We start from the raw sequence: 12,488 nt of genomic DNA on the forward strand, positions 1-12,488 counted from the left end.
TGCAGATGACACATTGTCTATGTAGAAATCACAAGGAATCTACACACAAACTCCTGGAACCAGCAAGTGATTTCACAGCACTGTGGTAGGATACAAACACACAAAAGAAAGCATTTCTACAGGCTAACAATGAACATGGAGAAACTGAAATTAAAAACACAACACCATATAATCGCCCAAAAGGAAGTAAAATATCTAGCTATACACTTAAGAAAACATGTACAGGATCTGGATGCTCTTAGAGAATGCTGATAAAAGAGATTTTAAAAGACCGACATAAATGTAGAGACATTCCATGTTCATGGATTGGAAGACTTTTCAATTATCCTCAAATTAATCTATCAGTGTAATGTAATCCCTATCAAAGTACCAGCAAGGTATTTTGTAGGCAAAAATAAGCTTATTCTAAAATGTATATGCAAAAAGCAAAGGAAATAGGTTAATTAAAATGATCTTGACAAACAAGAATAAAGTGGGAGGAATTACCTGATACTAACGCTTCCTATATCGCTATAGCAACCAGGTCAGTGTGGTATTAGTGAAGAGACAGACATGGAGATCAACGAAATAGAATAAAGGACCCAGAAAGGAACACAATACAAAGTGTTAGTATTCAGCATATAAAAAACCTTTCACGGGCTGGGTGCAGTGGCTGACGCCTGTAATTCCACCACTTTGGGAGGCCAAGGCAGGTGGATCACCTGAGGTCAGGAGTTCAAGACCAAGCCTGACGAACATGGTGAAACCCCCGACTCTACTAAAAATACAAAAATTAGCCGGGCAGGGTGGCGCACACCTGTAATCCCAGCTACTCGGGAGGCTAAGGCAGGAGAATAGCTTGAACCCAGGAGGCGGAGTTTGCAGTGAGCCAAGATTGTGCCATTGCACTCCAGCCTGGGCAATAAGAGCAAAATTCCATCTCAAAACAAACAAACAAAAAACCTTTCATAAATCAGCAAGACAACTACGGTCAAAAAGAAAAAACAGGCAAGTGATGTAAATAGCAAGTTCATAAAAGAAATAAACATGGCTAACAGATTGATGAGACACTCAAATTCATCAATAATGAGGATATAAATTAACAACAAGATACTGTTCCATACTCATCAGGTGGGCCTAAATAAATTTAAAATCTGACCATACCCACGCCTTGTGAGGATGCGAGGAAACAGGAACTCTCTTACACTGCTCAGGACCTTATTGTGGTGAGCTATTTGGCAATTTCTAATAATGTGAAAGACGGGTCCAACCACAGACTCAGCAGCTCTAATGATATGCCCTGGAAAGCAGTTCTCAAAATGTGGTCTGTGAACCCTGTGGGTACCTGAGACCCTTTCAGAAATCTGTGAGGTCAAAATGATTTTCATAACACTAAGAAGTTGTTTGCCTTGTTGACAAGTTACCATCAGCATCAACAGTGCAAAGCAGTGCTGTGGGTAAAGCTGCTGCTGCCTTAGCACAAAACAAGACAATGGCACCAGACCACACTCATGGTCACCATATTCCTCAACACCACATCCTCACGGTTCAACAAATGGCAGTTTCACTTAAGCATGTCCTTGATAGAGTATTAAGAATTATTAATCTTATTAACTCTCAACCCTTTAGTACACATCTTTGTAATGTTCCGTGATGAAATAGAAGGAAGTGTGTGTAAATACTTCTGCTGCACGCTGAACACAAAGGTGCTTCAAGGAGCTTTATGTTTATCACCTTGTCTTTACCTCCACTACAAACGTGTCAATAATGTGCTCCCGGGGGAGGAACCAGTGGGCTACTTCCTCTTCATCCATCACTGGAGCCAGATGAAACTGCTTCAGGTAAGTGTTGATTAATTCTCGAACTGATTTGATATCTTTTGGTTCCATTGGTCTCAAACCTGAAGTCTTTGTAACCTTGTTGGGAAAGGAAACAAAACAAATCCAGAAGTTCAGGTAGAAGAGGAATGAAATGACTTTGCACTCAAAGAGTGGTCTGCAGACCACCAGAATGAGCAGCACGCGGGAGCTTGTTAGAGCTGCAGAGCCTGGCCCTGCCCCAGATCTAATGAATCCGAATCTGCAACTCAACAAGATTTCCTTGGGATTTGTACACACATTAAGGTTTGAGAAGAGCTGGGTTAAAATATAGGCGAGAGAGACAATGTGCTGTATCTTCTTATCTGTGCGGCAAGTCTTTGGTCACTATTGCCCACGACCCAAACAAACATCAAAGGGAACACTACAAGTTCATGATGTATGCCAATACCCAAAATACACCAATGTATATACCAATGCCAAGAATGTTAACAGTCTACATGATGGGACATAGCCATCTTAGCATGACTTCTGGAGTACAGACAGCCCTCTGTATCCACTGGTTGTGCATCTGTGGGTTCGACCAACCTTAGATGAAAAATATTTGGGGAAAAAAAAACTGGATAGTTGCATCTGTGCTGATCGTGTACACTTTTTTTCTTGTCATTATTTCTTAAAAATGCAATGTAACAACTACTTATATAGCATTTAGATTGTATTTTGCCTTATAAGTAATCCAGAATTGATTTAAAGTATACAGGACAGGGGGCGTGGTGGCTCATGCCTGTAATCCCAGCACTTTGGGAGGCTGACACCGGTGGATCATTTGAGGTCAGAAGTTCGAGACCAGCCTGGCCAACATGATGAAACCCTGTCTCTACTAAAAATGTAAAAATTAGCCAGGCGTGGTGACATGCACCTGTAATCCCAGCTACTCAGGAGGCTGAGGCAGGAGAATCGTTTGAATCTGGGAGGTGGAGGTTGCAGTGAACCATGATCACGCCGCTGCACTCAAGCCTGGGAGACAGGGTGGGACTCCATCTCAAAAATAAATAAATATACAGGAGGATGTGCATACATTATATGCAAATACACAATGCTATGCCATCTTATATAAGAGACTTGAGCACCCAAGGATTCTGGTATCTGAGGGGTCCTAGAACCAATCCTTCATGGTTTCTGAGGGATGCTTTAAAACTGCCAAGACTGACATTTTGAAAACACAACTGAGCAACTTGTTTTATTATGCAATAGCCCATTAAAAGCGTGTGGTGACTTTGTGCTCTTGAACAAAAATGATATAGGAGTGAATCATATCAGGCTGGATGGGAAGGCAAGCATTGTTCATAGCCAAGTATTTTCTAAAGGCAAATAGGTTTATAGCCATACCAGCCTGAAAGCGTCCATCTTGTCTAACGGCAAATGGCTGCCAGGGACGCGGCCTGGCCTCTCCTGCCACATCTTCTGGGTAAAGGTGATCAGGGTAGGTGTCTTATCACTACTCCAGAGCTTTAGAATTTAAAAAATTAAGCCATAGGAATAAAAAACCTAAAAGTCAGGACAGGTCCCCATTTGAATTTGTTCAGCTGTTGTCCTCGTAAAAGCTCCTGACATCACTTGCTCTCCAGAACTGTTCAGGGGGCCAGGGGACTTGAGACTGAAAGCCAGGAAGCCCAACAAACAAACAATTTTAAATTGAGAAATACGGTTTATTTTTTTCTGTAAACCTGATCTCCCCCCCACTTGGAGAAACACTAGATACATTTTAAGAGATGAATAATCTGTATATAAATATTGCTACTCTACTTTTTCGGCCCTAAATGATTATTTTTAAAAATTTTATATAATCTAGCAGTTCCACTCTTAAGAAATATTTTTAAAGGAAAAACTTCCTGTAGAATTAGGTCATCACAATTCCTGCATGCCCCCAGGTGGAAACCCAAGGGGGAAAACAGGGGTTTTTTTTTTTTTTTGAGACAGAGTCTCACTCTTGTCACCCAGGCTGGAGTGCAATGGTGTGATCTCAGTTCACTGCAACCTCTGCCTCCTGGGTTCAGTCGATTCTCCTGCCTCAGCCTGCCGAGTAACTGGGATTACAGGCGCCTGCCACCACGCCCGGCTAATTTTGTATTTTTAGTAGAGACAGGGTTTCACCACGTTGGCCAGGCTGGTCTCGAATGCCTGACCTCAGGTGATCTGCCCACCTCGGCCTCCCAAAGTGCTGGGATTACAGGCATAAGCCACCACACTAGGCCAAGGAAAATAGGTTTTCTCTTAAGTGCCAGCTGTCATCAACTATTAGCTGTGCTGGGGTTTCTAAGCTTCAATGACATACAGTGCTGATTGATTATCGATTAGCTGGGGGAAAAGGGAATGGGAGGTGCATGCTCTGTATTTATAGACCAACAGTCCTCATCTGAATATTTACTATGAGCCATTCTATTATGATGATGTCATGTCTAAAGCACTGCAGCTAAAATACCATTTAACAATCTAAATTTAGAGAATTTAAGTCCTTCACATTTAACAGGCAACGCATACCTTTAGTCTTTTAGTACCTCTCGAAACCAATGAGTCAGAAATATCCAGATCTCCACTGGAAATAAATAAGCATTTCTAAATGCTAGTGGGAAGACCAAACCCATATAAAATATATATCATAGTCATTTAAAAAATTAGTTTCTGCTATGAGGCAGACTTAGCTTGATAAATTTCAAATAGCCTTTCTCAATATCAGAATTTTTTTTCTTTTGTTACTGGTTCAGTAACAATCAACAATATCAAGCAATTAGATGAATTAATGAAAGCCACAGGATATATGATATCTGTTAATAGAGAACATTCAGAAATGAAAAAAAAAAACTTGCCAACTTCCTTCTAGAGCAAAACATTCTTCTGGAGCACAATTCTCATTCATTGAATATCCAACTGTGAAACCACTAAAGGAACTGCCCAGCAGATTGCCTTAAAGCAGCAGTTCTCAAATATTTTGGTCTTGGGACCCTTTTACACTTTATTTTATTTTTATTTTTTTTTTATTTTTGAGATGGAGTCTTACTCTGTCGCCCAGGCTGGAGTGCAGTGGTGTGATCTCAGCTCACTGCAACCTCTGCCTCCCGGGTTCAAGTGATTTGATCCTGCCTCAGCTTCCCAAGTAGCTGGGATTACAAGCACGTGCCACCACACCCAGCTAATTTTTTGTATTTTTAGTAGAGATGCAGTTTTATCGTGCTAGCCAGATGGTCTCGATCTCCTGACCTTGTGATCTGCCCACCTCGGTCTCCCAAAGTGCTGGGATTACAGGCATGGGCCACTGCACCCGGCCTACACTGTTAATAATGATTGAGTACCCCCAAAGAGCTTTGCTTATGTGGGTTATGCATATCCACACTTACCGCATTAGAAATCAAAACTGAGAACATTTTTAAACAAAAGACTACAGAAATACACATGCCACATGGCCTCTGGAAGACTTCAACAGTATACTCAGAAGAGAATGAAAGTGAAAAGATTACATATTAATGTTATTATGAAAATAAAAAAAAATGACTGCATAGATTCAAAGATCTTGGGAGACTTCCAGAGGTCCCTGGGCCACACTTGAGAACTGCTATCTTAGGTCTATAAAGGTTAGAAAAATAAGTAGCAGAATTTAGACAAGCAATATGTTGTCTAAATTCAGGTAAAAAGTATCATAAGTTTGGCAACTTATAAGCATTTTGAACAAATTTTTACAGAAGCATGAAAGCATAAGAGCACACCAGGATGTACCAGCTATAAAAAACAGAAAGTCCTAGAAAACAGGGTAAGAATATTTACATTTGCTCACTAATAGCTAAAATAATCTGTGTAAGAATGAAATACTGCTGGGCATGGTGGCTCACACCTGTAATCTCAGCACTTTGGGAGGCTGAGGCAGCCGGATCACAAGGTCAAGAGATCGAGACCATCCTGGCCAAAATGTACTAAAATACAAAAATTAGCTGGGTGCGGTGGCACGTGGCTGTAGTCCCAGCTACTCAGGAGGCTGAGGCAGGAGAATTGCTTGCATCCAGGAGGCGGAGGTTGCAGTGAGCCAAGATCGCGTCACTGCACTCCAGCCTGGTGACAAAGTGAGACGTCTCACAAAAAAAAAAAAGAAAAATAACTTCTGAAAAGCAAAACAAACACTCAAATTGTAACTATTGTCCTCAGAAAGAAGTAGGAAGGCTATTGGGCTTAGATTAAAATGGCTAGCTTCCGTATGATGGAATATGAAGTGGTCATGTTTTCTGAGAGTTCAATAAAACACAGAGAATCATTTCCAGTAACTGAGAAAAATCTCAGTTTCATAAGCAAACTCTGTATCTGAATCAGATATCCTTTCCCATGGCCCAACTAATATGCATGATTCATTGGCCTCTATGTAGATTGAAATCTGTGTAAAATCTGCTTAGAAGTACATAAGGAAATGAAGCTCAGAGCTCTATTAAAAAACAGTAGTGTTGTTATCTGTCAAGTATGTGGCACAAACGGTTTGAGAGCCAAGATTCCAGAGAAGAGATGTAAGCAATGATTATGGTTATTTATATGATTCAAAAAGGAGCAAACAGAATGCTAACCACTAAAAAAACCATCTAATGCCACTAAATACAGAACACCTTATATGCCTCGACATGTCTTAGCAAGCACACCCTCCTTGCAGCACAGTGCTAAGACCTTAGTGGATCATTCTGTGACTTCTCCTGCTTTTTATCAACATCAAATTATCTTTCAGTTCATTGATACAGATGCGCAAAATCGAACTTGGAAATACGCAACACCAAATCAAAAAAACAGAACAAGATAAAATCTCCCCAAACACTGAAAGGGTAGGGAGGCATGGTAAGGCATGTTTCTTGGGGAAACCTTAGTATTTTAGGTAACAGTTGTGAATGGCGCAGGCCCTGCGACAGTTCTGCTTCTGGCCAGCAGACTCTGAGCAAGTCAATCTTGTGTTCTCATGGCCCCTTCTGTGCTATGGGGATAAGGACCCATCCTCCTGTGGCTGTTGTGATTAGTAAATGAGACTACGGCTGTTAAATGTCGAGCATAACGCCGGCCACAATAAATGTTAGCTCCTATATTCGAAAGTCCATGAAAAAGACAGAAAGCTGGCACTCCTATAAGCAAAAACAGTAACAATGAAGCAGAAAATGAGATTGATCTATACAGCAAAAGCTGTATTCCATAAGTTTGCTTTTACGCTGAATGGTACAAAAATGTTCTTAAATGACTGCTAGCAGTGGTATCACCCATCTGGGCCCATAGGAGAGGAAGGGGCATCTGGTATATGCAGTACTGTCCAGTTTAACTCAAGAGGCAGACACCCAAGGGACTGCTGTCAGCACCTTACAATTTCATAATATCTGTACTTTAATCTCTCTTTTATTCTATTCATTTACTCTTTATCTTCCTTTCCTTTCCTAGGACTTAAAAAGGGGAAAGGAGACTGGGGCAAGCCAATGAGAGCTGTTTGCACCTTGACAATCGTCCTTTTCTGCCTTGATTTATGCTGTAATGTACTCACAGTGAGACATTCAGTGGGGCTGAGCCATGGTGTCCCCATAGTGGGTAATGTTAGAGGGGATGGCAGAGGCAGAGGGAGCTAACAGGGAAACACGGAGGTCTGGCACATGCAGAGGGAGCTAACAGGGAAACATGGAGGTCTGGCATCCCAAGCCCTCCACTTGGTGATATTAACACATCCTCGCCTAAGTGCCAACTGTGATGTACCTCAGTTTCTTCATCTGTAAAATGGGGATAAGAAGTACTAACTTCAAAAGGTTGCTGTGAGAATAAATTGAATAATGTATTTGAAAGCACTTCGTAAACTTTAATTTATGGGTGGGGGAAAGGCAGTCACTATCACAGCACGACTGGAACAGGACTGCTCCCAGGAACCCAGGTTCACTGAAAGGAAGATGCCACAGTCTGGTTTCCAATCAATGCCTATACTCATGAGAACATTGACTCTTGTACAAAAATATTAAGGCTGATGAATGGAGTCAAGTCAAAAATAGCTTTAGCACTTTAAGAAAATCATCGTGAGTAAACCAATGATATGTGCTAAAACTCCTTATTCTTCACTCCATTGTAGGCAACCTACATGTTAAGTGTGTCTTTTCCTTGTACATAAGCTAGGCTGCTTGAGGTTCAAGAAACTGAAATTTAGAGAGACCAAAGTGGAACAGCACTTGCCCATAGTGAAAAAAAGAGGCATTCTTGAAGTTTGTATTTATTTATTTATTTATTTATTTTTGAGATGGAATCTCGCTCTGTGGCCAGGCTGGAGTGCAATGCCGCGATCTCAGCTCACTGCAACCTCTGCCTCCTAGGTTCAAGTGATTCTCCTGCCTCAGCCTCCCCAGTAGCTGGGACTACAGTCATGTGCCACCATGCACAGCTAATTTTTTAATTTTTAATAGAGACAGGGTTTCACCATGTTGGCCAGGGTGGCCTCGATCTCTTGACCTTGTGATCTGCCCGCCTCGGCCTCCCAAAGTGCTGGGATTACAGGCATAAGCCACTGCGTCCGGCCGAAGATTTTATTTCAATTCACACATCGCAACACTTTAAACAAAAGATCCCATCAGTGGTGCACAGATTCTAAGATGGCCCCCAGTGATCTCACTTCCTGGGGTTCACGCCTGGTGTGATCTGCTCCTGTTACGTGTGGGCAGGACCTGTGATTTGGTTCTAACCAATAGAAATGGCAATGGCGGCTGGGCGCAGTGGCTCACGCCTGTAATCCCAGCACTTTGGAAGGCTGAGGCGGGTGAATCACCTGAGGTCAGGAGTTCGAGACCGGCCTGACTAACATGGTGAAACCTCGTCTCTACTAAAAATACAAAAATTAGCTGGGCGTGGTGTTGCACGCCTGTCATCCCAGCTACTTGGGAGGCTGAGGCAGGAGAATTGCTTGAACCCAGGAGGCGGAGGTTGCAGTGAGCTGAGATTGTGCCATTGCACTCCAGCCTGGACAACAGAGCGAGACTCCATCTAAAAAACAAAAAGAGAAATGCCAATGGCGACTGGATGTCACTTTCATGAATCACCTGCATAAGGTTCTGACTTCCATCGTGCCAGCAGATTCTCTCTATAGACTCTCTCTCTCACTGGCTTTGATGAACAAGATGCCATGCTGTGAGCTGCCCTATGGAGAACCCAACGTGGCAAAGAACTGAGGCCCTTGGTCCAACAGCCAGTGAGGAACTCAATCCTGCCAACAAATACAGGAGCCTGGAAATGGATCCTTCCCTAGTCAAGTTTCAGATGAGACCCGAGCCCTGGCTGACACCTCGGTGGCAACTTCAGGAGAGACCCTGAACAAAGCACAGGACTCAGCTAAGCTGTGACTGCATTTCTGGCCCACAGAAGCTGTGTGATAATAAATGTTGTTTTAAGCAGCTCAGTTTGTGGTCATTTTTTACATGGGCATAGATAACTAATATACCAGCCAAGCCCCAAATAAAGCCAAGTCTAGAACGCACATTTATATTTTTCCCTATTAAAAATGATAACTTGGCTGGGCGTGGTGGCTCACACCTGTAATCTCAGGACTTTGGGAGGCCAAGGCAGGCGTTTCACGAGGTCAGGAGTTCAAGACCAGCCTGGCCAACACGGTGAAACCCCATCTCTGTTAAAAATACAAAAATCAGTTGGGCGTGGTGGCACACACCTGTAATTCCAGCTATTTGGGAGGCTGAGGCAGGAGAATCGTTTGAACCCGGGAGGTGGAGGTTGCAGTGAGCCAATATCCAGCCACTGCACTCCAGCCTGGGTAACAGAGCAAGACTCTCTCTCAAAAAATAAAAAAATAAAAAAAAATAACTTTTCGCCAGGCTTGATGGCTCACGCCTGTAATCCCAGCACTTTGGGAGGCCGAGGCAGGCGGATCACGAGGTCAGGGGATCAAGACCATCCTGGCTAACATGGTGAAACCCCATCTCTACTAAAAATACAAAAAATTAGCCAGGTGTGGTGGTAGGCGCCTATAGTCCCAGCTACTCAGGAGGCTGAGGCAGGAGAATGGCGTGAACCCAGGAGGCGGAGCTTGCAGTGAGCCGAGATCGCGCCACTGCACTCTAGCCTGGGTGACAGAGCGAGACTCCCTCTCAAAAAAATATATATATAAATATAAATATAAATAAATAAATAACTTTTCGGCTGGGTGCAGTGGCTCATGCCTGTAATCCCAGCACCTTGGGAGGCTGAAGCAGGCGGTTCACTTGAGGTCAGGAGTCCAAGGCCAGCCTGGCCAACATGGTGAAACCTCATCTCTATTAAAAATACAAAAATTAGCTGGGTGTGGTGGCGGGTGCATGTAGTCCCAACTGCTTGGGAGGCTGAGGTGGGAGAATCACTTGAACCTGGGAGGCAGAGGTTGCAGTGAGCTAAGATTGTGCCATTGTGCTCAAGGGGCAACAGAGCAAGACTGTCTCAAGAAAAATAAAAAATAAAAAAAAATGACAACTTTTCACATTGAGAACGAGATAGTTTAAGATGATAATTTAATGAGACATTATTTCCGCTCCCTGGGTCTCTCCTCTACACTTGATTCCTGAGTTCCAACGCATTAAGAAGTCAGCAGCCTGGACTTTTCTTCCTTCTTACTTAACAGATCATAAATTTCTCAAATTTCAAAACTTACTTGTCTTGAGTTCAGTCTCATCCAACTACCAACGGAACAAGTTTAAGAGCCTTAGGAAAAAAGGAAAGACTGGTATTTCCAAACAAACTCCCTACCTTCCCTAGCTCCCGAGTTCCATGAAATCTTTCGCTCCATATTCACTTCCTCAGACACACGAGTCAGTTTTTAGACTCTTGCAAATAATTCTTTTCTGCATTAAAAGCGTCAGTTGTTACAGCTTCAAAAAACTGCAAATCATTCTTACTTACATCTGGAAGTCTGTATAGCTTCATTGTTCTCTGTAAAGTCATATTTCTACTCAAGTGAGAAAATTTCACTTCTACCAGTTTTCTGGGGTTTAGTGATCGATGCCAGTATCTGGAATACAATAAAGGTTTTAAAATCTAATTGATTTATAACTCTACAAGTTTTCACTCTTTGTCTCAGCTTGGCTGTTACATAAGCATTTACTGAATACTTACGTTGTACTAGACAGAGGCCCTCATCCTATGTCATCATTTTATCCATCAATTTTTAATCTCTAAAATACATCTTGTACTCCAGTTATGTTCCTCAGGAGTTTGTGACCTTTCATCTTTTTCACTAAAGAGGAATCTTAAAACTGCAAAAGAAATATTAATTGGCTGGGTGCGGTGGCTCATGCCTGTAATCCCAGCACTTTGGGAGGCTGAGGTGGGCAGATCACTTGAGGCCAGGAGTTCGAGACCAGCCTGGCCAACATGGTGAAACCCTATCTCTACTAAAAATGCAAAAATTAGCCGGGCACAGTGGTGTGCGCCTGTAATCCCAGCTACTCGGGAGGCTGAGGCAAGAGAATCGCTTGAACCTGGGAGGCAGAGGTTGCAGCAGTGAGCCGAGATCGTGCCACTGTACTCCAGCATGGGCAACAGAGCAAGACTGTCTCACACACACACAAAAAAAAGAAATATTAATCATACCCAGGTTTCCAAATGTGTAAGGACCATCACTGATTCTACGAAAGGCCAATCAGAAAGTTTAAAAACATGAAAATAAATCCCCTAAATTAGTCGCCTTCACTTTTACAGCCTACACACCAAAGAAAACAACTTTTTGAAAACTAGCTTAAATTTCTTCAGTGATTCCAGGCTCTGGGATAAATGATTTGTATTAAAATATACCCATGAAGTCTAGTATTCCATTTACTTAACGAATGTAATAATTTAATAGGATATAGTAATTTTAAGTTTAATCCTATTTGAGTCAATAAAAACAGTGGTGGTGGGTGGGGAGATAAACTCTGATGTTTTAGAAACAGGTTAGTCTTGTGGGAATCTGATCATTTTCTCACTGGAATAACCTTTGAAAGCTTGACTAGTGCAGACAAAGTTGTAAAAACAGAGCTTAAGTCTTCCTACCCTGAACAAACAAATACATCCGAGGCTTTTGAATGGATGCTTATAAGACTTTCAGGACACTTTGGTGGTGCTGCAAAGCATGGCAGAAAACTGATCTTTGGGGTGGAAAGAAAATGGTATGACATTGGAATTTTAAGATCATCATGTCCTAGGTTTTCCCATGTAGAGACAGCACTCATCTTTCACATGGAATAGACTTAGAAGTATAGATCCACACGAGATCAGGAGTTCAAGACCAGCCTGACCAACATGGTGAAACCCTGTCTCTACTAAAAATACAAAAATTAGCTGGGTGTGGTGGCACATGCCTGTAATCCCAGCTACTCGGGAAGCTGAGGCAGGAGAATTGCTTGAACTCGGGAGGCGGAGGTTGCGGTGAGCCAAGATCACACCACTGTATTCCAGCCTGGGCAACAGAGCAAGAGTCTGTCTCAAAAAAAAAAAAAAAAAAGTATAGATCCAGCATCATTAGTAGGAAAATGTCAAAAACTTTTTTTTTAATCACCAAGTGGCAAATGATATACCAGAAAAAATACTGGACTTGGTGATTCTAGGTTCTAGTCTCCATCTCTGCTACCAGCAAAAACCACATCTAGCAGAACAGTGGTGAGGCTCAACACGTTTGATAAAGGGAGGACCTGAGGT

General features: G+C 42.4%; 1 protein-coding gene across 3 annotated transcripts in view; it reads right to left on the reverse strand.

Moving 5' to 3' along the window:
• Positions 1 to 12,488, reverse strand: part of NMT2 (N-myristoyltransferase 2) — a 61,536-nt gene that overhangs the window by 9,493 nt on the left and 39,555 nt on the right. For all 3 annotated transcript variants that reach the window (XM_055296635.1, XM_055296636.1, XM_063610124.1), the window contains 2 exons: positions 10,716 to 10,824; positions 1,725 to 1,895 (listed from right to left, as the gene is read on the reverse strand). In XM_055296635.1, the coding sequence (XP_055152610.1) occupies positions 1,725 to 1,895; positions 10,716 to 10,824 (280 nt within the window). The remainder of the gene's footprint in view (positions 1 to 1,724; positions 1,896 to 10,715; positions 10,825 to 12,488) is intronic.

The sequence above is a fragment of the Symphalangus syndactylus genome, chromosome 10 (genome assembly GCF_028878055.3).
Source record: "Symphalangus syndactylus isolate Jambi chromosome 10, NHGRI_mSymSyn1-v2.1_pri, whole genome shotgun sequence".
NCBI classification, from domain to species: Eukaryota; Metazoa; Chordata; class Mammalia; order Primates; family Hylobatidae; genus Symphalangus; species Symphalangus syndactylus.